General features: G+C 56.3%; 2 protein-coding genes across 4 annotated transcripts in view; one reads left to right on the plus strand and one right to left on the minus strand.

Annotated features, from left to right (window-relative positions):
* Positions 1-11,419, plus strand: part of KATNIP (katanin interacting protein) — a 184,140-nt gene extending 172,721 nt beyond the window's left edge. For both annotated transcript variants that reach the window (XM_033426051.2, XM_049699349.1), the window contains 8 exons: positions 1,056-1,213; positions 2,707-2,771; positions 4,080-4,190; positions 5,912-6,051; positions 7,924-8,025; positions 8,596-8,756; positions 8,880-8,968; positions 9,501-11,419. In XM_033426051.2, coding sequence (XP_033281942.1) covers positions 1,056-1,213; positions 2,707-2,771; positions 4,080-4,190; positions 5,912-6,051; positions 7,924-8,025; positions 8,596-8,756; positions 8,880-8,968; positions 9,501-9,559 — 885 coding nt within the window. In that variant the 3' untranslated portion in view covers positions 9,560-11,419. The remainder of the gene's footprint in view (positions 1-1,055; positions 1,214-2,706; positions 2,772-4,079; positions 4,191-5,911; positions 6,052-7,923; positions 8,026-8,595; positions 8,757-8,879; positions 8,969-9,500) is intronic.
* Positions 11,420-19,701: 8,282 nt separating this feature from the next.
* Positions 19,702-27,100, minus strand: part of GSG1L (GSG1 like) — a 220,367-nt gene continuing 212,968 nt past the window's right edge. For both annotated transcript variants that reach the window (XM_033426055.2, XM_004268603.4), the window contains one exon: positions 19,702-20,263. In XM_033426055.2, the coding sequence (XP_033281946.2) occupies positions 20,166-20,263 (98 nt within the window). In that variant the 3' untranslated portion in view covers positions 19,702-20,165. The remainder of the gene's footprint in view (positions 20,264-27,100) is intronic.

A 27,100-nucleotide genomic window follows, 5' to 3' on the forward strand; every position in this document is an offset into this window, starting at 1 on the left:
GAGACCCAGGACAGGGCCCCTTCCTTTCCTCACGGAGAAGCCCTCTGCGTCTTCCGGGGTGAAGCACCACCAGTTTGGTCAGCAGCTGGCTGGGCTGCTAACCATGAAGGTGGAGTGAGGTGCCAAGAAGCCCTGATTCCAAAATGTGGAGTCAGAGAGGGTACTGGCTTAGCGCCCTCTCTGCTCCCCTACCACCGCCCTTCCCCAGGGGAACGGAGCTGAGCCACCTCAGATCCTGCCATTAGGCTTTGACATTTACTGGCAGATCCTGGCCATCCGGCTGGCAAACTCTGCCTATAACAGGGGGCCATGGTGGCGCAGATCCAATCAATTCAGCAAGCTCCTACTGTGTGCCATGCCCAGAGGCGGATGTAGAGAGAATCCAGCTGGGGTCTCTGCCATCAGGGGAGACCCCGAAACCATGGGGGACACAGCTAGGGAACACATGCCCTTCAAAGGACAAGCCAAGGGCTGTGAGAAGGAATATCGGGAAGGGGCCCATTTCTGTCGCAGGGGCAGGTGCTAGGAGAGGAGGTGAGGTGGGAGCCAGGGTGTGGAGAAGGATCAGTCCAGGCTAACACTGGTGCAGGGTGTATTTTGTGCAAGGCGCTATTCTGTTCTAGAGACTTTATATAAGTCAGCTCCTCGTTGAGCCCATCTAACAGATGAGGAAGTTGAGGCAGGGAGGTTAAGTAACTTGCACAACTACTCATGGTGGATCTCAGAGCAGCTGAGTCCACGCCCTTGACCACCATGTCATACCTCCTCAGGCCGCTGCAGCTGAGTAGACCGGGGAAGGTCTGTACGTGTCCACTGTGGCTGGAGCCTCACCTTCCTGCTCCCCTGCTCTACGTCCAGTGCCCAGCACAGAGTAGGGATGGCACCGGAAAGGGGACCCCGGCCAAGTGGTTCTGGCCTGGGAGAAGGGCCTGGGGGCTCTGTGAAGGCCCCCAGTCATACATGCCAGCTGCCAGCAGCGCCAGCCACGTCAGCGCTCACCACCCTCCTCACGCTGGCTCCTGTTCTTCAGACTCGTTATTTCTGTTGTTTGCCAGGCTAAAATCGTCCACGTCTCCCTGGATGGCCTGTGCGTCTCCCCTCCTGAGGGCTTCCTCATCCGGAAGGGGCCGGGCAACTGCCACTTCGATTTTGCTCAAGAAATCCTCTTTGTGGACTACCTGCAACGCTGCCCGCTGCCCCCACCAGCCCAGAGGTGAGGGGAGCGGCTCCATGAATGGTCCCTCCCGGTCCAAGGGCACTGGCTTTGCATCGTGCTCTGAAATGTGTACCTAAAGGGTTTTGAAATGATGATCAAACACATTGCTTTTCAACTTGGCTGTTTTGTAAAGCTTAGCCAAGCCTCTCCGGAAGCCTGGGGGATGTACCCACCTTGTCTGGGGATGTTTGGCTTTCTCATAGTCTGGAGTGCTTGAGATTTTAAATGCTTCGTTGTGCTTCCTGCTGGGAAGAGAGGCTCAAGCCCGCCTAGATTCCAGAAATGCCTGCTGGCCAATTCGGGGAAGGGCCTTCCTCCTCTTGTTTCTGTATTCCTGATTTAGAAAGATTCAAAGAGAAAAATAGAGCCTAACATTTCATGGATTCCCTGGGATTGCTTGGCCCGTCTCAGCTGCGTTAAGTTCATAACAATCTGTAAATGCCACGTTAAGTTTATTCATTTAAACCCCCTGATGTCCAAGTACCAGAGGCCAAGCTCTCAAAACAAAATGAGTTTCCCTCCACTGTAGCTGGGATCACTCCTTGGGCCAGATACTGGGGATAGTCACTTACTTATAACACTGCCCTTGAAACTGAAGAAAACCAGGCCAGGGCCGGAGGGCACTGGCCGTGGACCAGGGAGAGAAGCCCCGCGGGGAGGAGTCTGGAGGAGGAGAGAGGCTCCCTCCCATGTGCCTGCTGTGAGCCAGATGCTTTGTGGTCATCCTTCGGGGAATCCTTCCAACCACCCTTTGAAGCAGGGATTGTTAGGCCCATTTCACAGATGTGGGAACTGAGGCCCAGGCGAGTGAAGCCTCTTGCTCAAGATCATGAAGCAAAGACTTCAGGGCTCTCTGCCTCCTCTCCCTGCCCGCCTCCCATCCCACCCCACACTTCAGCCCATCTGGCTGCTTTCTGGGACAAACATCAACTGTCCAGCCCCGTCCCACCTCACGGCCTTTGTTCTGGGTGCTCTTCGGCTTGGAAGGCTCGGCTCTGACTCTTCCCATGGCTGCCTCCTCCTTAGCTCAGACGTCACTTCCCTGATTACTGCCTGGGGTAGCCTGCCCCCTCCCAGCACTCTACCCCATCGGCCCATCGTGAGTCTCACTCAGCTCTCAGAACAGTGTGGACTTACCTTGTTCATGAAGGGGCTAAAGTTGGGTGGGGTGATTAAGAGTGTGGACCCTGGAACCAGACAACCTCAGGTCACATCCCACTTCTGCCACCTCCCAGCTGTGTGACCTTGAGCAAGTGACTTCACTTCCCTGTGCTCCAGTTTCCTCACCCACAACAGGGATGTGAGAGTACCCACCTCCCAGGGTTGTTCTGAGGAATGTGAGTCAAACCCAAGGTGACGAGCCTCCCCCAGTAGATGGGAACTCCAGAAGCTTGTGTGTCCTTCCCCCACTGCCTCCCCGGGGGATAACTGACCAGCGACTCGGGCCACGGCAATCCTCTGCTTCCTGGTGCTGTTTTGTGTTTTTTCAGACTGGACACAAAGAGCCTGGAGCGGGCGAGCATGGACTATGAGGCGCCCCTGATGCCCTGTGGCTGTATCCTCCTCCACCGGCCTCACATCCCGGCCACTGGGTCTATGCCCAGAACCCAGGGAGAGGGCGAGGCCCTTGTGGCCTCCTCGCGGGCCCTGACGTGGGGTCTGGGCCTCAGCTGCTGCCCTGGGTTTCAGCCAGGCCACAGCCAAGGAAGCTGGAGCCCATGCAGTGAAACTAAGGGGAGGTTGGGAGAGCTCCCGGGTCCCTGGGGACACTGGGTGCTGCTGGGACCGAGGAGTTCCAGGCCCCGCCCCCCTGGTGGGCGGAGGTTCAGGAGGCAGCACCAAGGACTGTAGCTGGGAGGGGCCAGAGAAGCTGGAACCGACCCGGGGACTGGGCTGGGGTCTCTCCTCGGAACCAGGCAGGGAGGAGGTGAAGAGAGAAGGAATCATAGCTCAAATGTGCTGGACCCTTTCTGCCGCCCGGCGCTGTTCGCAGTAGATCGCCTGTATGAACCTCATGTGTTAGCCCCATGAGGTGGGTACTGCAGCCCCATTTCACAGCTGAGAAAACTGAGGCGCAGGGAGGTTAACTAACTTGCCAGGCCACCTAGCCGGGAAGGGGTAGGACCGGGTTAGTGGACACAGACAGCCTGGCTCTCTCACTAGCCTGTTCTCCCTCCGGCTTTATCGCCTGGGGGCCACCCTACCACTTCTCAGGCTTCCCGGCCTGCCTGCTCCTGGGGATTCTGGAATTCAGTGGGGGACAGAGCTGAGGAAGGGCTGGATGCCTTGTTGTCTGTGTGAGGTGCAGTCAGCAATGCGGGAGTGGGGGGGGCGGTCACCCTGCCAGGGCCCATCCCCCCAATACTGTGATGCTCCCGCATCCCCCCCTCCCTGTTCACACCCCGCACACTTGAAACGGGTGGAGCAGGGAACAGGCACTCTGTTCGTGTCATTTTACAACCAGGGAAACTGAGGCAGGAGGTAGGTCACTGTTGAGGCTTGGTCACTGTTCAGCTCTAAATACTGAGTTTGTGACAGATGCGTCCCCCCTGCCAGCTCCCTGGAGCGCACCCTCCCTGCCTGTCCTCCTACCTCCTGGGGCCTGGAGAAAGCTTTTGAATTCTTAAAACACACATACACACATTCATATGCAGTTTAAATTAAAGAAAATTTCGTGCCACATACATTGTGATTGACTTCAGTCTCAAAGGAAAAAGAAATCATTTTTTCTCTTGTTCATCTCCATAAACATGTGTGTATATATATATATACACACACACACACATATCCCTTTTATCTTTGTAATTGTCTTCCTCTGTTCTCCAGAAAATTAAGCCTGTTTTTCCTTAATAACTTGTTGCAGTCATTTTCCAGTTTCAGCTCCTGACCAGCTGGGGTGACCCCTATTACATCGGTCTTACCGGCCTGGAGCTGTATGACGAACAGGGAGAGAAAATCCCTCTGTCGGAAAACAGTATCCTTTCTAGGCAGAAGGGGGGCTCCACCCAGACTGCAGGGAGCATGGGAGGGTCGGGGGGAAGAAGCAGAATTGTCGAATGTAGAGAGAAATGTCCCTGTAGGAACCAGACCTGGAAATTAAAAATGCCACTGGGCTCTACTTACAGTCAGATGTGACCCTTGCAAAGCAGAGAGAAGCTCCCAGGCACACCTGCCACGACATCCATAAGACAAAGAGTCCTGTGGTTCAGGGATTTGGGAGAGGCTACCAACTGCAGCCCCCTCTTGGAGAACCACAGACACTTTGGAGTTGTAAAGGCTCTGACAGGACCTGTAGGGAGAAACCTGTTCTATTGTGTTCAACCCAGCGTGTCCTGAATTTATTGACCGTGGAGCCCTTTGCTCACAGAATACCGACACCAGAATTAGCAAACTGTTAGCCCAGTGAGTTTTTAAATGTTTTGAGTTAGTCGCTAATATTTTTTAAAAATCAGGAGGTTTCAGATGACAACCCAATTTTCAGCTTCTCTTGAGAAGTTGGCAGTGCGAGGCCACAGTCCTGCATAGTGACGATGGCTGGACCTGAGTGTCTGCTGCCCTTTCTCCCCAAGCGCATCCACCTGGTTGATCCCAGTCCTCTACCTCCAGTTACCTCCCAGGCCCCAGAAACATAGTGTTAATATTCACCAAGGGCTCACTCGGTGCCAGGGCTTGTCCCATGTACCTCATTTGCCCTCACAACAATCTTGTGAAGTGAGGCACAGAGAGGTTGAGTAACTTACCCAAGGTCACACAGCCAGTGAGCTGGGAGTCTGGCTTCCAAAGACCATGCTTTTGACCACTGAGCTGTCCTGCTTCCCTTTGATACAACCTGCCTGACCCCTCTGGGCTCTTGATCTGTGATCCCTGATGCACCAGTTAGGGAACTACCAGAGCAGGTCAAACCCAAAAGCCTCCCTTGCATCTCTCTGAGGTCCCTGGGTTCTGATTGGATCCTTTTCCGCTTTGCCCTGGTGGCACCATGCTCCTCACCTGGGATAAGTGATTCTTGGTGGTTTTGATCGTTATTAGTGATCCCTTAGATGTATAAGTCTTCATCAATTCTGGGACATAGAGATGTTTATTCCCATTTTACAGATGAGGAAACAAGCCCAGAGATAGCCCATGACTTGCCCAAGATCTCACAGGCCAGGATGGCAGAGTCAGAGCTGGGACCATGTCCTCTTCGTCCACATTAATGCCCATCCGTTGAGTAGCAATAGCTGAGTCAGGCTCCGCCCCCCACATCCTTCCAGTCTCGGTAGGGTGGTCACATGCCAAGGCAGAATCCAGCCATGACCCTGTCCATCCCCTCGCAAAGGAAAACCTCAGAGTCTGCCCTCCACTCTCCAAAGAGACAGCAACAGTTTTTATTCCCGCCTCCAGCACTGCCATGAAACCCGTCTTTTTCAGCCTGCTCTCTGCCCGCTTTCCTCCCCTTTCCTTGATACTGGCCACGCCTCCGCTCTCACCCCGACTCCCGTCAGCCTCCTTGCTTTCATTTTCCCCAGAACATGTCTAACTTGGCTGTCACTCCTCTGGCTGCCCAGAGCAGCAGATGGTGGCTCTGCCCGCCAGGCGCGCCCGCCCTGGCGTCCCCTGAGCCGTGCCGTCAGCGTGATGGAGGCTGGAGGCCGCAAGAGGTGCACGGTGGTGAGCACTCCACTTTGGGTTATGAGAGCTTAGAGGTGTCTACAGATATCGCCGCCTTCCCCGACAGCGTCAACTCTCTGGAGGGCGTATGTGGGGACGTCCGGACCCCCGACAAGCTCATCGACCAAGTGAACGACACCAGTGACGGCAGACACATGTGGCTGGCTCCCATCCTGCCCGGCCTGGTGGGTTCCGGAGGCTCTCAGCCCTGGGGTGGATGCTGGGGGCGCTTTCTGTCCCTGGTCTCAGTGACACATCTTTCTTCCAGGCCAGGTTAACCTCGAACAAGTCAAAATGCCCAGGGGCCGCCAGGAAGCCTTGGGTCTTTGCTAACACATCTGACAGGTTGGCTCTTCCTGGCCAGAGTTCTTTCCCTTTGCTCTGAGGGTGCATATTATAAGGGGACACCAGGGAGATGAAGGGCCACATTGGACTCTGAGGCCAGGAGCCCAGTGCAGCAGTCCTGGGGGCTTGGGCATCTGTCGATCCCTGTAAGACATCCCTCTCTGGTTCTCTTTTCTGCCCCTGTCTCTCTCTGCAGAGTCCACTCTGTCCTCTTTTTCCCAGCCCCAGCCTCTCCACATTCACTGTTTCTGCTCCCTTTTTATGTGGGCACTTGACCCCAACCTTGCCCTCTCTCTGGCCTCAGACCTGCCTGGTAAGCTCTTCCAACCAACTGACTCAGTCTCCCAGATCTCAGACTCTGCAGTTGGTCCTGCCTATCTCTTTGCTCCAAGGCCTGATGGTGAACCTCGGGGTGGGCCTTTGCCCACCTGGGCCTGGTCGATAGTGGTAGAGAGGGAGGTGAGAGACCAGGAGACGGGAGGGGTTGGGTAGCACTCCCTAGCCTCTCAGTCACGGGGCCAGATGCCTGTATAGATGTGCAGCAGGGGCTGGGCATCTGCCCCTGTGACCACTGGGTGGGAAGATAAGGGGTACATTTTCCTCTCAAAACCCTCACAGGAAGGGGCAGCACCCCTTCAATGGTCCATCAGCTTCCCTTGAGAAGAGGCCAAACCCCTCAGCCCCACCACTGCAAAGGAGAACCACATAGATCTATCAGCCCTCCGACCTGGGGCTGCAAACTGGTGGCCCCTGGCCAGTCCAGCCGGCTGCCACCTTGACCTTGGCCAGCAGGCATCTGCCAACATCTTTCACATGAAGGCCTCTGGGTGCAGAGCAGCTTCTCTGTCTCTCCCTCTTCTAGCTGGACTCAAACATTTGTATCCAGTTGAACGCTGTGGGCAACTGAGTTTGAGGACCCTCCTCTAGACCTTTATTATTTCCATGGTACAAGCGGAAGGCTGACCCTGTCCACATCCCCCTACGTCCTCTCGGGGCTGAGACCCAGGGCTGGAACCACACGAAGTCTGCAGCCTGTGGCCAACACTGAATTCTTATGCTTCCTTCTGTCTTGCAAGGGGCCCCCTAATATTTGCGAGTCTTTGCTGGGGGTGAGGAGGCTGTTGGGTCCCAATTTACTAGCTGATCGGCCACAGATCGGGACACCTCCCTCCCCCTCCGCCGGCAGAGGTTCAAAGATCTCCGCTGAAAATCACCCAGCGGTGCCTTCAAGGCCACTCGGCCGTGCTTTTCATTTATGATCCGGAGAAAGGACAAACAGGGGTCAAGGCTGTGCTGATTGCTCGGAGGTCGTGCCTCTTGACTCTGGAGCTGGGGAACGTTCCCTTGGCCCCTGGAGCCCCAGACTGTGTTTCTGGACCTGACGTGGAGGAAAGGGAAGGGCGCGCCCAGTTCTCCGCAGGCATTTCAGTGACGGCCATGCCAGGCCCAGAAAACAGGCCTTTCAACAGCCAGCTCAGCAGTTTGTTGCAAACGCAGCCACACGTGACCTGACTCAAGATGGGCTGCAAGGAGAAGAAAGGCGGCGGGAACCCCACGCACAGCGGCCCCGAGCAGCCCAGGCGGCCCACCTGGGCCGGCACTGCCTCGGGCACCCAACCCCTCGCGCCCCGGCCCACGCCTGGCACCCCGGGCCCAGCCCAGTGCCTCTGTTCCCAAACATGCCTGTTCTAATTAGTTCTTCTCTCTGACAGGTGAACCGGGTTTATGTGATTTTCGATCTGCCTACCACGGTGTCAATGATCAAACTGTGGAATTACGCGAAAACACCCCATCGAGGGGTGAAGGAGTTTGGCGTAAGTACTTACTGGCTGCGTTTTTTGAGATAATTATGCTCATTGGTAATTAGGCTGCCGGCAATTATCATTTGCCGCAGTTTGACTTACTTCTCTCGGCTGCAACCTTAGACACAGATGCCTGGTCCTCAGAGGCAGGGAGCTGTACCATCCAACCGTGAATTCAAAACCTCCGAGTGATCGAATCATCACCCCGAAAAAAACAAAGTGGCTTTTCTTTCATCTTTTCTTCTTGAATTGCACTCATGTAGGGAGCTCTTCCTGCCGGAGGCAACTCTGGGGTAGGGAGAGCTAGGGCCCTGGGGGACCAGAGACCCGAGTTCGCCATGCCCTGCCACATGGGCGAAAGATTTTAGCCCTTTGAGCCTCAGCTTCCCCATCTGCAATGTGGGGCTAATCCAGGCGCCTTTCCTGGTCGTCGTGAAGGTTTGAAGTCATAACACGGGCCGCGCACCTAATAAGCGAGGCTCTGAGCAGTGATGCACTTTGCCCGAGGTCACACGTGGGAAGGACGAGGGGGATGATGGACCACACGCCACCCTCCACACAGCCCCTCCTCTGTCTGTCCAGCTCCTGGTGGATGACTTGCTCGTGTACAATGGGATCCTGGCCATGGTGGGCCACCTGGTCAGGGGCATCCTGCCCACATGCGAGCCCACAGTACCCTACCACACCATCCTCTTCACCGAGGACACGGACATCTGTCACCAGGAGAAACACACCGCCATCAGGTGCGCCCCGAGCCCGTGACCTCCCCTCCCCCATCACCTCCCCTGCCGGACCTAACGAGGAAGGATGGCAGGGACACGCTGCCTGGAGCCTGATGGAACCTTCTGGCTTTTCCCTCCCTGCAGTAATCAGGTGGAGGGTCAGGACGTGCAGATGATGAATGAAAACCAAATCGTTACCAACTCGAAAAGGAAGCAGAATGCAGCTGACCCAGGTCAGCTTCCTTCTCTGCCCAGAGCACCCCTCCCACCCCCCTTCAGGAGTCTGGTCGGAACAGAGAAGAAGCTGGCAGCATCACACACTGTCTCTCGCCCCTGCCAGCTCTCAGACACCTCTCCTCCACCCAGGAGCCTTCCCCGGGGGGCTGTGGGGGGGCTGATGGGGGCAGAACCCTGGGAGCAATGTGGTGTGCTTCCCAGAAGCCAAGCCTTGCATGTACAGAGGGAAAAGGGCCATTAAGGGCAGAAGCGCTATATTGAAAGGGTTGTCCTGCCCTGGGCCACTGGAAACCAGGAGAGGATGCACAGGGCGAGGGCTTCCCAGAGGAGGGATGCTCGAGCTGGATCCTGAAAGATGCTCAGGGTTGGTCAGGCAGAGGGAGCTCGAGGCTGCTGGGGGCGGAGGCCAGGTCTCCAGGGGCCGTGAATGGCAACCCCGGGCAGTCTGGATTTCACCCCAAGGGCATGGGGCAGCCCTCGGGGATGGCGGCTGGGTGACACTGCTCCCTCTGTGCTCTCCCTCGACAGCCTTACGCCCCAAAACCTGCATCAGCGAGAAGGAGACAGCGAGACGCTGGCGGTGCTGACCGCTGAAGGAGGGGGAGCTGGTCCTCTCAGCCAGGGTGGGGCTCCGTTACCCAGCCCCAACTCAGCACCCATGTCCCCCGCCCTCAGGCCTCCGTGTGGGCCAGCCCAGACCCCAGACCCCAGACCCCAGACCCCAGGAGCTGGAAGGGAGCTGCAGCATGGAGGGAGCCCGCTGGAGAGAAGGGACTCAAGGGGTGAATGGCCCTGGGAAATACAGGAGTTCTGGGCAGGTGGAAGAAGTGGTGTGGTGTGGCCTTCCACTGTCCCCCGCGGTCCTGGGGCCAGCTGCAGGGAGCCTGGGGTCCCCTGGCTCCATCGCTCTACCGTGAGATCCAGCAAAGCAGGGCCCGAGTCTGCTGAGGCCTGTCGTGGGATCCGCGGGCTCGGCCTGACTCCAGGCAGGAAGGTACCATGGCCAGCCATGCTAGGGCCTGGAGTAGGGCTGAGCGGGCGAAGGAGGCCAGGCGTCAGACACCAACGCCAACAGGCGTAGAGTCCTGCCTTCCGAGGCCCCCGCTGAGGGGCCGCAGCTCCCACCCCCACCACCTCCCCGCCTCATCTGGGGGCTGCGGAGCCAGCTGAGCAGGTGGGACTTTCCCCTGGACCCCTGCAGATGTCTAGCCTGGACTGTTACCACCCCTTCACCCATCCTGGGTCCCGCCCAGGCCCAGTTAAGAAGGAGGGATCCCCTGAGGGGAGCCGGTCCTGCAGGGCCTCCGTCCTCTGGTCAAGCCCAAGAATGGATCTGCCAAGGGCATGTGTCCTGCTGGGCAACGGAGGGAGCTGAGCCCACCGGTGGCCTACAGCCGGCCCCACCCTGGCATGCGGAGCCTTGTCCCTGCGGTGCTGCCCGGCCCAGATAGGACAGGTGGGCAGCGTCATACCCCGAAGGCCAGTAGGACACACCCAGATGCCGTCTGGATGCAGGGCCCGGAGCCAGAGGACCGGGGCCACAGCCCCAGGCTCGGGCCCCAGAAGCCCCGCCCCCTTCTGCTGGAACTAGCCTGGAGGGGGCGGGGCCCTCACTCCCCGCCTGTCCGTGCCCTCGGTCTGATCCAGGCTTTTCGCGCTTGCTGTTTCCCTTTCCATCTGTCCTTGACCCCGTGTCCTGGGCATCGGGCAGTGAGGTTCTTGTTGCCGGGGGTCCCCACCCCTTCTCCCTCATCGAGCAGCTTCCCAGCAAGTTGGAAATAGGCCTTGCACCCCCAGCTGCGTGAAGCCCAAAACGCATCTATTTCCACCCGTGTAACAAGCTCGGATCAGGGACCTAATTGGTTTCCCGGTGGTGGGTAATTTCTTGTTCCAAATATTAATCCGTTGTTTTCCTGGCGCCCGGCCCAGCCCCGCCGCGTTACTGTACTCTAAGTAGTTCCTATGCAACCAAAAGCCCCAGCAGATACTTTATGAGCTTTGCAGCTTCAGCTGAGCAGCTATGCAAATGCGCTTCTCATTTGGAGCGTGGGGCTGATGTGAAGATAAGGAATTGTTTCTCCCAGAGAAGATCCATCATTTCTGTAGCTTGCAAGCCCCCGGCTGCCCTGCTCACCCCCCAGATGTGGCAAGTGCCTCCGGGGCCTGGGGGCTCCCAGGAGACCTGACCAGCTTTTAGTGACCAAAACCAGGGCCGCGGGTTTCAAGGGAGCCCAGCCTTCCATCCCCACCGAGGCATGTTTACAGGTCAGACGTGTCCGGGAGCTTGCACGAAAACCGCACACACTTGCTCCCAGGATCTCAGTTGATGTTCAGAATAATTGTATGTACCATGCAATTTAGGGGGAGAAAAAGCTGTACAGGCATTAACTCTAAAATAACTTTCTATTTTTTTCTCTTGTAAAATCAATAAAAGATGTTGTTAAGAATATGGTCTGATACACTGGATTTGGGGTCAGATAGAGGGAGCCTGTGCTGCCGCCAAGAACTGAGTCAGAGTCCACTGGAGGCTGGCTGTTCTGTTTTCCCACCTGCAAATGGGGTCGTGGTCCTGACCAGGTAATAGAAGCCCGTACGTTTATAGTGGTTATTACCTGCCTGGAACTAACTCATTTCATCCACATGCAACCCTGTAGGGTAGGTATGTTTATGCTCCTCCTTTTACAGACAAGGGAACCAGGGCACAGAGAGGTTGAGTAACTTGCCCAAGACACACAGCTTGGGGAGCTATTAGTCAATACACAAATCCTGAGATAACCAAGGGAGAGCTGAGACGGGGTGAAATTCCCTGGGCCCTGGGGTTTCCCTTCAGCATGTGTGGATTCTGAAAGCCCAGCCCCCAGATGCTGGATTGCTGGCTCCTCCTGCAGTTCCCCACGCCCCTGCATCCCTTAGGGGTGAGCATTGGCTTCTGGTTAAAGCAGCCCTTGAGTGGGCAGAAGGTTCAGTCGAAGGGGCCAGGGGTCTAGACTGCAGCTCGGTTGCCAGCAATTGCATTGGCACTAGGTAAGAGGGCCCTCTGGAGACCCCACCTCCCTCCACTGAACCTGTGAGAGGGGAGAGGGCCTCTGTCCTGCCCGAATGTAAGGAAGCTGGTAGGGCCTCTAGGGGGCCCGCCCCGGCCCCTGCTCCCCTCTGAGTTCCTGTGAAGACAGAAGGGCCCTGCTCTGCCAGCCACCCTGGTGTTGCCAGGGCTGTGTCTCTGCGCCAGCCCTGGAGACCCTGAACGCAGGCCAGCCCTTCCCGCACTCCAGCTGTGGGCTGTGAGGCCGGTCGGGCATCCCAACTTCTAAGCCTGTCCAGCCACCAGCCAGGGCCCTGGGCCTGGGTCCCTGTTGCTCAGGAGCCAGGCAGGCAACGTCGGGGAGCAAAGCTGGCCTCCAAGGACCTGGTCAATAGGGCAGCACGGGCCCCTTCTAGGGGGCAGCTGCAGCTCAGCACCCAGGGTCCCGCAAGGCCAGATCTTCAGGGGTTTTAAGGGAAGCCAGGAATCCAGGTGTTTCCATTATTTTTAATGTGAAATCGGACTTTTAAATGTTGGCTCTAAATCGTTTAAGTAAACATTGAGTGAGCCAAATAAATCTGGTTACAAGTCCTGCACAGCCGACCGTCCACCCCAGCTCAGCCTGAACGTCAGCCCTCCCTCCCTTCCTGGCCCCCGGGAGGTTTCGGTCCCTGACCCCTGGCTCGGTGAGTGTCCGGGGCTGGTTCCCCCCAGCCCTCCTCGCCTCTCCAGGGAGGTAAAGGGAAGGAGGGGATTATTCCTGAGGCCTCAGCCCCGCCCCTCAATCCCCAGGGGCAGAAAGGCAGGGGTCAGTGGGGTAACCTTTGCCGACTGGAGCTACAGTTCCCACCCCCAGCCCTCCTGGAGAACAGAGGCCTTCCTCTCTCTCCACATCCCGCTTCCTGTCCCCTGCATCCCACCCCGACCCTGTAAACACAGGGGTGTAAATCAGCCCCAAACCATAGCTGTCAGTTGGCACCCAGACCACCCAGGGGCTTGTTGGTACCCAGGCATGGTCTGCTGGGAATGAATCTTGGCACAGCTGACAAGAGGATTGAGGAAGAGCAGGCACAGGCTCCCAGGGGAGCCTCCCCCAGGCCTCTGTGCCCTGGCGACCTGCCTTCTCTGAGCTACAGTGGGAAGGGCCTGCTTCTGTCTGTCTGTCTGTTTGGCTCCAAACAGTTCCAGCACTGGCACCATGACCTCAGAAGGGCCCAGAGGGTCCCGCAGAGCCTGCCAAGGCTGTTGTTTCTGTAGCCAGACAGGTGACAACTGCCCCATGCCCAGACACGTTTGCTGAGATGCCCTGGGTCCCTCCGCAGGCCTCACCTCCCACCCCACCTGGAGCCAGGATGGCCCTTTCCTGAGGCTCCAGGCACCCCCTGGCCTCGGAGTGGAACGGCAGCTCACGGTCCGGAGGCCCAGCCTCCTCGGGGTTGGGTGGCTGCACTGGTCTGGCAATTCCCTGCTTCTCTGGAAAAACCGGAAGCTCTGGCAGCTCTCATCCCACATTACCAGATGGTCCCCAAAGCCAGAGCTGGCCCTGAGCCCGGCAGCTCCTCCCGGATCACCACAGTCCCCACCAGCCCCTTTTGCCTCGCTGGCCTCGACATCACAACTCCACAGCATCCGACTTGGCACCCCTGAGACAGAGACAGTTTGATCATGTGGAAGAGCAGGGGGGACGGGGGGACAGTGCTGCAGGGCCCGGCAGGGGTGGGGCTCAGCCTCCTAGGCACGCAGAGAGCTATCCTGGGGACCTGGGACTCAAGCTTCAAACATCCAGTCAGGCAACAGGCCCAGGCCAGGGGGCCAGGGAGGCAGGCGAGGCGTCTGTCGTGTGTCCCAATGTGCCATGGGGCTGGCGGTCAGACATGTCCCTGGACCTCTACGTGGCACTCACGACACCACTTCCAGGTTCCCAGCCTCTGGGAAACTGCTCCACTCAGCCCCTGCTGAAGGGGCAGCCTTTGGTAGTCGTGTTCTGTGATGATAACAACAAAAATAATAACAGCCAACGCGGGCGAAGCCCGTACCAAGCTGGATGCTCTGGGGTTTCGTCACTGAAGGCGCACGTCACTGTCAGACACCGAGCCCTCCAGGGTACCCTTTCCCCAGCGTGCTGTTGATGGGAGCAACGGCCCTGGGGCCAGCCAGCCGGGGCTCAAGTGTGGCCCCACCGCCTCCTAGCTGTGCGACCTTCTCGAGTGACCTTCCTTACCCAGGTCGCATGGTGCCAGCCGTGCCTGCTCTGTGGAGTCGCTCTGGGTGCCCTTGGGGCATCTCCTGGGAGGGAGAGCATGCTGGCTAAGTTCCATGATTGCCCTCATGTTTATTTATTTATGTTTTGGGGGGGTACGCGGGCCTCTCACTGTTGTGGCCTCTCCCGCTGCGGAGCACAGGCTCCGGACGCGCAGGCTCAGCGGCCATGGCTCACGGGCCCAGCCGCTCCGCGGCATGTGGGATCCTCCTGGACTGGGGCACGAACCCGTGTCCCCTGCATCGGCAGGCGGACTCTCAACCACTGCGCCACCAGGGAAGCCCGATTGCCCTCATTTTATAGGTGTGCAAACTGAGGCTTTCACAGTAAGAGAGGGGCCTGGGGGCTGAGATGGGACCCCAGGGCTGCCCAGCTCTGGGCCGAGGCTCCTCACCAGAGCGGTGCGGCACTCTCTCCCGCTCCGCCCACCTGAACTTCCGGGATGCCCTCCAGCCTCAGCTGGTCGTCCTCAAAGGGCACTGGCCTTAGAGAGTGAGTGCTCTCCCCTCCCCCACCAGCTCTTGTCCCTGCTCCGAGCCCCTCCCTCGCCTCCTCTCTCTAACCCACCCTGCCTGCACCTCCCACCCCTGACACCCACCCACTCACCCTGGAAGTTCTGGGGGAGGGTCAGCAGGGTCCAGGGAAGGGAGCTTGGTGCACTGACTCACCATCTTGGCCTCATGCCATGGAACTTCTCCCAGGCAGAGGCCCCTTCCCGCTCCCCGCCCCCCAAGTCCCAGGGCCCCTCCCTCCCCAATGTCCTGGCCAGTCCTGGCCGCTGCCTGCTCCCCTGCCAGGCCTCTGGCCATCCCCCAGCCACCGGCCTCCCCGAAGGCAGAGGCTCAGACAGCGTCAGTCCGGGGTGAAATGTGGCCCGAGAAGCAATTTCCAGGCTATGGTGGGCTGGGCTGTGCGGGCACAGGGAAGAGGGCCCGCACCGTGATTTTCTGTCTGTGCAGTAAATCCCCACGCGGAGGAGACTGGCTTTTCCTCATGACTGGTGGTCCAGCTGGGCTGAGTTTATCTTCAGTCCCACGGCGGGGCTGTCCACCAGCACAACGGTGTAATTCGTTCACTGCCCAGAGGCCCTGGGTGAGGGGTGAGGGGTGAGGGGTGGAGCTAAACTCCAGGCCTCCCAGGCTGTGTGCTCCAGGGCCCCATCTCTCGTGCTTTGGGGACAGGAGCTTTTCTAAGTCATCCACTCAGAGGACACTCTTTCCTGGTTTCCACGAAGGCCTCATGTGGCCTACAGCATCCCTGCCTGCACAGTATCAAAGCCCCAAAGGGAGGCTCAGAGAAAGGCCAACCCAATCCAGGCACCCCTCCCCCCCTCCCCATCTCCCTCCAGGAACTGCAGCAGCTCCTCTCTGGTCACCCTGCCTCTGCCCTGCACCCCATCTCCCAGACCTGGATGAATTTCCCAAAACGCAGAGCTGATGTGTCCATCTCTTAAAACCCTCCTATCAGAGGTTCCCTGCGGCCTTCCAGGTGAAGGCCAAACTTGCCGTAATCCACAAGGCCCCACACACTCTGACCCCAGACGCCTGCTCCGTAGCAGCCCTCATGCCCTCGCCTGGAGCTCCAGGCATACTGTCCCGGTGTCACACACAACCACACGGCATTCATGTCGACCCCAGGGCCTTTGCACATGCTGTGACTTCTGCCCACACCGCCTCATCGCCTCCTTCCTCATCCTTCAATCCCGGTTGCCATGGCCCTTCCTCTGAGAGGCCCGCCCTCACCCCTGCAGTTTAAATCCGGTCTTTCCGTGGTTCGCCTACACAGCGCTTCTCAGAAGCTGAACTGATATTTTTGTTAGAATTATTAAAGTCATCTCTGTCTCCTCCCTGGAATGTACTTTCCATGAGAATAGAGTCAGTGTCTTTCTGACTCACCGTGGCAGCTCCAGTGCACACGTAGCACCTGGCACACAGAAGCCCCTCAGCAAAGAGTTCTCGATGAATGAGGCCCAATGCAGGCCAGCGGTGGTCTCAGGATTTGAACTAACTCTGCAGCCCCAGCTGCTTTCCTCTGTCCCCACTTCCTCCCAAACAAGGAGTCGGCACCTTGGAAGCAGCAGCTCTTCCCAGAGGTGAGCCTCCCAGCGTGCCTTGTCCTCAGGCCTGGCTGCCACAGAGGAATGGCCATGAATCAAGTTGACGCTTCCATTACCTGAGGGAGTGTGTGGCCAGGATGGGTTGGCTTTGGTGCTGGTGGCGGGGAGGACGGCTCATCACAGCCACCAGCCGAAGAAGGCAGTCAGCCCAGTGACCTCCAGAGGCCTGGACCTGCCCGCTAGCCCCCGGGCAGGGGAAGGACCATGGCCCCAAGGGCACCTGGGGAGAAAGGGGGTGACGTGAGCAAACAAGAGGGCAGAGCCTCATTTCAGGGCACGGGGCATGTGCAGTCACAGGTCCAGGGCTGTTACGTGTCCAGGGCCAGCACGTGCCCACATGAACGCGTGCTCAGGGCCAGTGGGAGCACACAGGCAAGGGTGGGTTAGCAGCTGTGCACGTACAAGTTGCTAACTCAAGCTTATACAATGTCGAGGTTGGCGTGTGCACACAAGCCCAGGGTGTGTGGCTACAGGGAGGCTGGGAGCAGGTGCCCAGGGCAGAACAGGCTGCATAAGAACTACTCTGGGCTGCGGGTCAGGCCAACCTATGGGGGTCAAGGTCAACATCCAAGGTCAACGGCCATTCTATCCATGGACAGACGGATGGTCATTCTATCCATGTCTGCTCAGTGCAGGGGATGCAGCTGGGAAAGTTGTCCACCGGGGCGGGAGGAGGGCGCCTTTGCCTCCCCATCCAAGCCTGTGTGTGCTCACCCAGGACCCCTGCTTTCAAACCAGGTGGTCCTTCGTCCTCCCAGGTTCAGACAGTGTGGCATCTGTTCCCTGCAAGAAGACAACCCTTCCAGTAACTCTCAGTAGGGACTCATTGGGATCACTCACCTGGCCTGCCTGGAAGTGCTTCCTTTAATCTAACCTGCAGCCTTCTTGCTGCAACCTCTGTGAGACCGAAAGACAGCTACTTCTCCCCGCCGCCCAGCAGGTGCCCAAAAGGACTTGAAGCCTGAGCAGTCCCAGGGGCCTCCTCCCTCCTCCCCGTCTCCCTCTCTGGCCTGAGCAGAGGGTAAGAATGGCCCTCGCTTGAGCCGTCCGCGTACCATAATCACATACCACTTCCACGATTATTTATTTAATATTTTTCTTTAAGCCAACGTTTTTCCTTTGAACTTAAATGCCTACTTTGGTTTCATCTTAAGCAATAACGTCTGTGAAATCATGGCACTAATGTGCCCGTTATACATTTTTTTCCTAATACACATTTACATAAACACAACTATTAAAATAGATTAAAATTTTTCCCATGTGTCAATGAAACTCATCTCCCGGACCTCTGTGGTCCACTTGTAACTTTGAAAGGATCCTGGGTGAGAATAAAGAGCTCCAAGGGGCCCTGGGCCAGATTTCCCTTTGGACACGCCCCTGCCCAGCCTCGCTCTGCTGCTGTGGTTTTTTCTCGCCCAGAGGCCAAAGCCTGACCCTCTTGTCCTGACACTCAAAGCCTTTTTATTTGGGTCCCAGACCCAGCTCCCACCCCTCACGGTAGGTCTGCAATATTTACTGGGTGAATGAATCACTGACTTAACAGCTGCATGAATGAATGAATGAATAGCACACACCTCCACCTGGTGTCCCCCAGGCACCTGAGACTCAACACATCTGACCCTGCCCCCGCCTCCCGCAGCCCATACCTGAGAGTCATCGCTGACTTTCCCCTCTCCTCCCCCCACATCGGCCTATCTTCCCTGCTGACTAGCTCCTGAATCTGCTTTCACTGTCCCATCCCAGGGCCTCCGTGCTGAAGCAGCCCACCTTCTTCTCTCCCTTCAGGTGTGGTGAGGGTGAGGAAGGGGGCCGTCCTCCCGCATCTCGGGGACCTTCCTGGAATGCACAGCTGGGCGCTTCCCACTCTGCTGAAAGCATCCCCTGCTGCTCCATCCTAAAGAGGCTTCAGAGTCCCTCTGGCTCCACCGACCTCTGCTGCCACATTTCTCATCACCTCCGCTGCTCTCCCTTCTCTCCGCACCTGCCATCTAGACTATCTTAAAGTTCCTATAATGTTCCCAACTTTCTTCCCCTCTACATTTTTGCCTGCCCAACATCTAGACAACTTCACATCTCAGCTTAAATGTCATTTTCCCACAGGAGCCTCCCCTGACCACCACTCCCCCCCGCCCCCCCAGCAAGCAGGTGCTGCCTCTGGGCTCCTGCAGCGTCCCCCCCTCAGTTCCCCTCATTGAGGTAACAGCAAACACCGACAGAACGTTTGTGTGCCAGGCTCTGTTCTAAAAGCTTCGCATACATTCCCTCCTTTAACCCTCAGAATAGTTTTAAGAGGTAGGTGTGCTGATGACCCCCATGTGCCCATGGGGTTGAGGCACAGAGAGGTCAGGTAACTTGCCCAAGGCCTCAAGTGGAGGAGCTGGGATCTGAATCCAGGCTGCCTGGTCCCAGAGCACTTCGCACACTGCCCTATATAATCATCTGTCTAGTTATGTGTCCTGCCCACCTGTGAGCTCCGTGAGGACAGATGCCCTCTCTGGATGGTGCAGTGTCCTGTCTCAAGCGCCTACCACAGTGTTCGGCACATAGTAGGGACACATGAATTATATCATTGGATAGATGGATACACAGATGGATGGATGGTTGAATGATGAGGATGGGTGATGCATGAAAGGACGATGGATGGATGTCTGATGCAAGGAAGAAAGACCACTGATGGGTGGATAATGGATGAACGGATGGGTGGCTGGCTGGCTGGCTGGAGAGGTGGATGGATGGATGGAAAAAGGATGATGGATGGTTGGATGACGGGTTTATGAAAGAATGAAAAACATTCTCTACTTGAGGGAAAGCTCTAGAAATCCTTCTGGGAAGGGATGAGGCCTCTTGGAGTCAGGAGTCCTGGTTCAAACCCTCACCTGCCGTTTGCTAGCTCTGTGGTCTTGGGCAAGTTACATCATCTCTGTGACCCCAGGTTCCCTCGTCTTCACAATAGGAATGCTTCCCCAGTCACCTAAGCCTTAAGATTCCACGTAAATGTGGCTCTAGACACAGGGTAAAGGGTCCCTGTGGGAGGCAGGGTAGCTTAGCGCCTGGGCTTGAGGGCCTGTCTCTTGTCCACCCAAATCTCCCACCTGCCCGGCCCCCACCTCGCCCACCCTCTGGAATCCAAGGCAGCCTGCCAGCCTGGCTCCATCCTGACCCCACCCCCCAGGTTCCCCACTTTGCCCCACCCGCCCATGCTTCAATGTCTGGCCCTGACCAGCTCACTCAGGGCCATCTCATCTTCAGGTTCCTTAGGGACCTGATGGGGGGCCAGGAGGGGGCAGCCACGGCCCAGAGAGCAACTGGCCTCCACACACGGCAAGGAAACAGATTCAACAAGCATTTATTGAGCCCTTGCTGTGTGCCTGCTGTGTGATGCCCCTGGTGCCAGTGCCACTGCCCCTCCTTCAGGAAGCCCCGCCCATTCCCTGCCCCCCGCAGGGCTCCGCACGCTGGGGACCTCCTGAACTTCCCGGCTGGCTCGCGGGTCCCAGGTTTTCGGTGGCCGAGGTCTGTGTCTCTCCCGGCATCCCAGCTGCACCCAGCAGGGCTCTGCATGTGGCGGTGGCGAGAGTTAGGAGTTGCTGTCCCAGAGTCACGCTGTGCAGCCCTGTGCAGTCCCTCTGGCTGCCCTGGCCCTGTTTCCAGGACCCTGAGACCCAGGCAGCGGCGGGCAGGGCAGGCCACATGTGTCCCACACAGGCCAGGTTTCCAAAGGCGCCAGACCAGTGGTCTTGCAGCAGGGGGCTGGTGCCGATGACGGCCCGAGGTCTGGAGCCAGGCTGGTCGCTGTCACACCCAATGCCCCAGGACCCAGCACTGGCGGTTCAGCTCTGGCACCTCCTGTGCAGAGCTCCGGGGCCAGGAATCTCCCATGTGTGGCTGGTATCCTGCAGAGAGACGGCGTGGTCAGTGCCAACGGCTGCCTTCCTCCACCCCCACCCCATCGGCCCACCGACCCCCACCAGCTCCCCACCCACCCATCTATCAAGCTGCACCCAGCTCTCTACCCACTGTCCCACTCACCGTATCGCCATCCGCCCACCCAGCTCTCCACCTCTGCCACGCCCCCATCACCCACCTCTCTGTCCACCGGTCCACCAACACCTAGACATCCACCTGCCAGTATCGGTCTGCTGCCATCCACTCACCAACCCACCAAGATATCCACCATCACTCACACACGATCCCCCCAGGAGCCTGCCACAGCCCTAGAACCCACTCAGGCATCTCCCACCTCTCAACACACCATACGCCCACCATTGCCTCATCCAGCCTCCCAGCACCCCATAATACTCCCACCAGCCTGGCTTCCCACACACACATCTACCCGTAACCTGAAACATCCACCCATCCGGCCACCCAGCCGCTCTCCAACTCATCCGGTTACTCATCTGCTTCCCAAGCTGCCAACACATCCACTAACTCATCAAGTCTCTACCCCTTAACTCACCAACATACCCATCCAACAATCCCCACTGCCCCACCACCAACCCTGCACACCCACCTGCCCTGCCCTTCACCCACCCCACTCAAGCCATCCACCCACCAACCTTCCATCCCCCCCTTCACCTACCCACACCCTCACCTGCCCCCCAGCCACCCACCCCGTCAGGCTTCCCTGGGCTCCGCTGTGGGCTCCCACGTGCTTGAGGAGCTGTGGGAGGGTTAGAAGGAGAACAGTGTAGATGACTCCTGGGCCCCAACTGTACTTGACCTCAGGCCAGCGAGCAAGTACGTGGACGTCCCAAAGCCGGCCCTGAGCAGCTCCCTGGGCCGAGACGTGGGGCAGAGACTCTACCGCCTCCCACTACAGCCCTCTGCTCTTGACGGCCTGGGCAAGCACAGGGGCTGGGAGGCTCGACTGATCCAACATGCTCACTCTTCTGTTCTTGATTCTCGGAAGCTCGCTCCCCTGCCTTCACCCAAGCACCTCCTTCATGTCTTCCTAACACACCAGACCCATTTCCATCTCCAAGCTGGGACCTGCCTAAAATGCCCTTGTACCTACTGCTGAATCGAACACTCAAAGCCCAGCTCAAGTTTCTCTTCCTACAGGAAGCCCTCCGGACATCCTCTCTCCAGCCTCAGGGGTCTCCCTCTCTTGGAGCATCCACTCCAAGTGGTGCTCTGTCAGCAACCCCCCCAGCATTAGACAGCCCAGCAGAGAAATGGCTCAACCCCTGGAGAATATTCCATGGTGAATCAATGGAGCCAGAAAGATAAGAACAAAGGGGATCACAGGGAGGAGAGACCGCGTGGCATGGTGGGTGGGACTGGCTCAAAGGGCAAAGGGGAAAACTAACAGCGACAGAGTGCTTATAGTCTACACACCCTGCTAGGTTCTGTCCTCGCAAGCCTGAGCCCATTTTACAGATGAGGAAACTGAGACTCAGCCAACATAAGCAGCTGCCTTAGGATTCACAGCTACAGGCCTGCTGGGTTGAATCAATTTCTTCCTGATTCGAAACTTCAGCATTAAAAGAAATGTGTTCTCTGCTCGTTTGCTTCCCCCTCTGAGCTCTAAAGGATGCTCAGATATACCTCTCATCCTTTAGGGTCAGACATCCTTCAGAGCAAGCCCCTTGAGGTGGGAATTCCTGCTGAAGCCAAGCGGCTGCTTGCACTCCTCCAAGGACAGACGGCTCATCACTCTTCCTCCACCCCCAAAGTAGCTCTGACTATTGGGAGATTCTTCCCCATAACAAAGGCTGGAAGGGAACAGGAAAAGATGGGGATGGTTGTACCAATGGTGGGGAGTGTGCACGCGTGATTTTTTTTTTCTTTGGCATTTCTTCTATTTTTAATATTCTTTAATGTTGGTGCTTTGCTAATTTTACTATATTTTAAAAAGGGGTGGGAAACATTTGTCAAACATTCTGGAATCGTTTGGCCTCAGGAAAAACGTTTGTTTTGGCCCCAGTCACTGAAACAGTTGCATTCTTTGTAAGTGCCTGCTGCCAAGTATAGGTGTTGGGATTTTTTTTTAAATCTAAAAGCAAATATTTGGTGCACAGAAAGCCTTGATTGTTTTTCTAAATGACTTCTGTGAGTCAAAATCAGGTCAATTCGCTGATGACTGGGGTCCTCCTCCCTTCTCTAGCCTCCCAGGAGGGGCTTGGGGCCCAGAGCCATTTACAGTGAGGGGAGCCCTGACCTCACCATACACCCCACCAGCCCACCACGACTCCTCACCCACTTCCCTTCTCCTGGTTCCTTTACTTTGGGGCCAGTTACCAGCCAGGAAAAAAGAAAAAGCCTTATGCTATAAATCAGAGAATCCCACCTCAAAATGCCTACTGGCCCAAGCAAATGACATAGTTGGGTGAAGTGGCCAGAAGCAGCCTTTCCTCAGCTTTGGTTAACTGTTGCCGTGGGGAATGTGGGCTCTGATCTCCCAAAATGATCAGAGAAACTGAAAATTGGGATTTTGAAATCAAATCTCCTGGCTTTTAAATGATGACAACTAAGGCTTTTAAAGCATTTTAAACCGTCTGTGGGCCAAACAGCATCTCTCAGGCTCGACTCAGCCCACAGGAGCCCACTTCTGACCTCTGACTACTTCCCAGCCGGCGTCTTTGTCCCATGACTCCGGAGTCTCCCCAACTAACCTGGGCACTCAGTGCCGTCAGGGACTGGGTCTGCTTCATCCCGGAGCCCGCAGCCCCCAGCACCTGGCTGGGCACAGAGCATGTCCTGAGCTGACTTTTTGTAACAAATAAAGAAACCATGCGGGAGGAGAAGGAGCGATCCCTGAGCTGGAGGCATGTGCTCGGCCCACCTTCCCTGAGATTCTGTGCGTTTGAGAGTCTCTTTGCTAGCCTCTCCTCCTTTGGGTACAGACTCAGGGCAGGGAACTGTACTTGGAGTCTGATAGTCAAAGGTTCAAATCCAGGCTCCACCACTGACAAGCTGAGTGAACCTATTTTTTTTTTAAAGCTGTGTGACTTTTGACAAGTAGCTTCACCTCTCTGGGCCCGCAAATGGATGTTAGTTACAAAGGAGTCAGCAGACCCTGCAGGCCCCCTGCTAGAAGCCTTTCATTATGTGACATCAGAGAGATGTGAAAATTTAAAAATGCCAGTACAGAGGGGGTTTGGGTTCAACCACCTCTCTTCACAGATGAGGTGGCCAAGGCCCAGAGGTGGGAAGAGATCTATCCAAGGTCTCACTCAGAGGGTTGGCAGCAAGTACTGTGCTTCAAATTCCCTGGGAACCTCCCAGGCTTAGCAGAGTATTCAGCCCATAGGAGGTTCTCAGAAGATGTGATTTATCTTCCATTTTTGGTCCAAATATCAAACATGAAGTTTTTTAACATTCAGCCTCTTCCAGTCCTAACATCTCAATCCCTCAGTGGGAAATCACTGTCTCAAACTCTCTCCAAGGCACCAAGATCCCGGGAGATCAGCTCTCAGCTCTGCTGAATTGTGTGAAATCACATCCACTGTTCCAAAATGGATTCAGTGGGTTGGAAGGGTCCTTCAAGACCAAGAGCGGCATCACAAATGTGCAGAGAAATGGGGGTGATCACAGGGGAGGTGACTTGTCCAAGGTGCTCCAAAGCCAGTAGGGGAATTAGTAAGGGTGGGCAGGCAGCTGGTATTGACGTTCTTGACCCCAGAGGAGCTCAGCCTATCACAGAAGAGCCAGATGGACCCTCTCCACCAGCTGTCCAAGGTACTGAAGAACTCTCTCCAGGACTCATGGGCCCATCCAGAGCCTACTGTCTGGCTGCCCAACCTTGAACTCTTACCTCTAGAAAGACTTGGGATGTGGGGAGAGATGGGGAGAGGAATCAAGGTTGGCACGGAGATGTCTGGCTTTGGAGACCCTTCCAGCTAGTGACACCGTCATCCCTCTTCCATTGCCGCCCTGACTGCCTCTCCAAGTCAACCCTGCTCTGTAAATCTGCACGCTGAGGACGCTTCAGAAACTCCATCATATTCGGTAATATGTTTACTTGTTTCCTCCCGTTTTCCTCTTCTAGGCTGTATGTAACATGAGGACACAGGCTAGCTCTACTTTTATTCATCGCTGTGTCCCTGGCACCCAGCACAATTCCACACACAGTGCTGAAAGAGTAGATTTGTTGAATGAATACGATGGAGGATTTGGGAAGGATTTGTGTGGGATCCATGCGGAGGGGAAGGTTGGGTTTTCTGGTTTACCTTGGGGATGGGTTCTCTCCTAGGAGATCGAATGGGGGTCTCATCCCTCTCTTCACTAGAGTCCACCTGCTGGGGACTCCTTCCTGGGCCATAACATTCTCTCCATCTCTTTCCCACACTCGGGATCAGGCTGAGTCCATTGAACCTGCCACCTCTCCCCAGAGCCACTGATTCCTTCATTTCCTCATTTGTTGAGCACCTACTGTGTGTCCGCCTCCATCTGGGTGCTGGGTCTGCAGACAGGAGTCAGATGCAGACCTGTCCTCTGGGTGCTCACAGTCTAGTGAGGGGAAGAGATGACAAGAGCAAACATGCCTCCAGCTCTCACTGTGTCAGGAGCCATTCACTGTGCCTCGTGTTCACTGGCTCATTTAATCCTCAGAAATGGGAGTTAGGTGCCATTACTATGCCCATTACACGGATGAGGAAACTCAGGCTCAGACAGGTTAAGTGACTTGTCCAGGGTCTTACTGCTGGGATTTGAACCTAGGCAGCCTCACTCCACAGGCTGGACTTGTAACCACTATAAAATTCTCCCTCATCTACTCAAGCACCAGGGAAGGGAAATGCAGAGGTGAACACACCACCTCCGCTAGGGGCTGGAGAGGGGGCTGGTTACTATTGCTAGAATCTGAGCTAGACTTGGAAAGCACTGTGAAGCTCACAATTCCACTGCTAGGGTTTGTTTTTTTGTTTTTTGCCAAAGGGAGGCAGGGAGCAGGTCATTTCAGGCAGAAGGAACAGGGTGTGAAATAGGTTCTTGGCAGGTAGATGAGGTTCTCAGGAGGTGTGAAAAGCTCATGATGTTGGTGGTTGGAGGAAAGCAAGATGGTCTGTGAGGCTGGAAAGCCCAGTACACGGGGCTGGAGGGGTGAGGAGTGCAAGGCTGCAGCTGCAAAGACGCTGGGTGCCAGGTGTAAACGGCCCGGCAGGCCCCTGGGGGTACAGGGTTTATCCTGCACCTGGGGTTTCTGCTGTATCATCAGACTTACCTGAAGCCAATTCCTGGCCTGCCCCAAACCAAGGAATTGGAATCTCCAGGGAAATCTGTATTTTAACAACTGGCCCCAAGTGTTTCTTAGGATCGGGGATGATTGCAGCAACACTGCCTTGGGCACAAATGGGCATAAAGAACAATGACGCAGCTTTCAGCTTAGCGTCGCCCAGACTTCTAAGCGAAGAAAAATGACACAGTTGCTCGGAATCCAAGGAACTTCACCTGTAAAACGGAAACAGTCCTCAGAGAAACTGCCCCATGGAGACAAAGTGAGCTCAACCGTTCACTGGAAAGGTACGGAGGCCCAAGCCCGTGCTAGGCACTGGGACTGCCACACAAATGTGGTGACAAGGTCCTGGTCCTCGTGACATTTCCATCCCAGCGGGGAGAGAGTTCGCAAAGGAGGATTCCAAGAGTGATGAGTGACTGAAAGAAAGCGGAAGCACGAATGGGATGGCTGGGGAAGGCTTCCCGGGGAACGTCCAGGAGGGTTGGCACAGGACCTGACACCCACCAGGGATGCTCTCACAGGAAGGTTTGGGGCTGGGAGGGGGTGGAGAAGACAGGATTTTGTGTCTTAGGAAGATGGACGGGAAGAGAATCGGCCCTAGAAGCAGCAGTTTCCATCCAGAAGTTGCTGGAGAGCCCAAACAGATGACAAAATGCAGACTCCCTCCTGGCAGCAGCCCAGGGACAAGTGCAGTTCAGAATGTGGTCTGTGGAGCAGCAGAAGCAGAGTCTCTGGAAATGCAGAACCCCAGGCCCCACCCTGATCTCCTCAGCCAGAAACTCTGGGGTGGGACCGAGCAATCTGTGTTTCAGGGAGGCCTCCAGGGGATTCCGATGCTGACGCTGGCTCAGCTCTCTCTACCCCAGTGCCAGGGTCTCAGTTATCTCCAAGCTGCATGGCTGTCTGTGTGTCCAGCAAGTTGGCATTGATACTTATTTCAGAAATATTGTCTGTTTCCATTTTAATAAAGGAAGCAGACTCAAGCAGTACTATATTGGATTTGATTTTGATCTAATAAAAATGCCAAGTTGCTCTGAGCCCAGAAAAGTCTTCCTTGAAATTCCCTCTGCTATTTCAAGGGCAGCGGCGGCAGAGACTCGTCTAGATGGAGCGCCCAGAAGCCACCTCTATACCCGGCGAGTGACAGCCTCTCACTCAGCCCAGCCTCACAGACACACCTGGCAAAATCAAAAGCTTGTCTCGGGCATTGAACTGGACAGCTGCAATCAGCCGCAAACCCCAGCTGTCCCTAAAAGGAAGATGCAGACACCTGGACCATATGGCAGCACCGCCTCCATTAAATGCCACATCTGATGTGCCCCCGAGCTAGCTGGTGGCACTGCAAAGCCCCAAAGGCAGCTTTCAAAGGCAAACTCTTTCCTCAGGAAGAAAAAAGAAAAAATGTGGCAGAATTTATATCACAGCAGCCCAAGAAAAAATAGCAACTTTTGGAACAGTTAAGATAACCAAAAGTTCATGTAACTGTTATGTAAAAGTGGCTTCTCGGGTGGGATATGGTGGGAGAAAATGAGAAGTTCAGAGAGGCAATTCA

This window comes from Orcinus orca, chromosome 16, assembly GCF_937001465.1.
Source record: "Orcinus orca chromosome 16, mOrcOrc1.1, whole genome shotgun sequence".
NCBI classification, from domain to species: Eukaryota; Metazoa; Chordata; class Mammalia; order Artiodactyla; family Delphinidae; genus Orcinus; species Orcinus orca.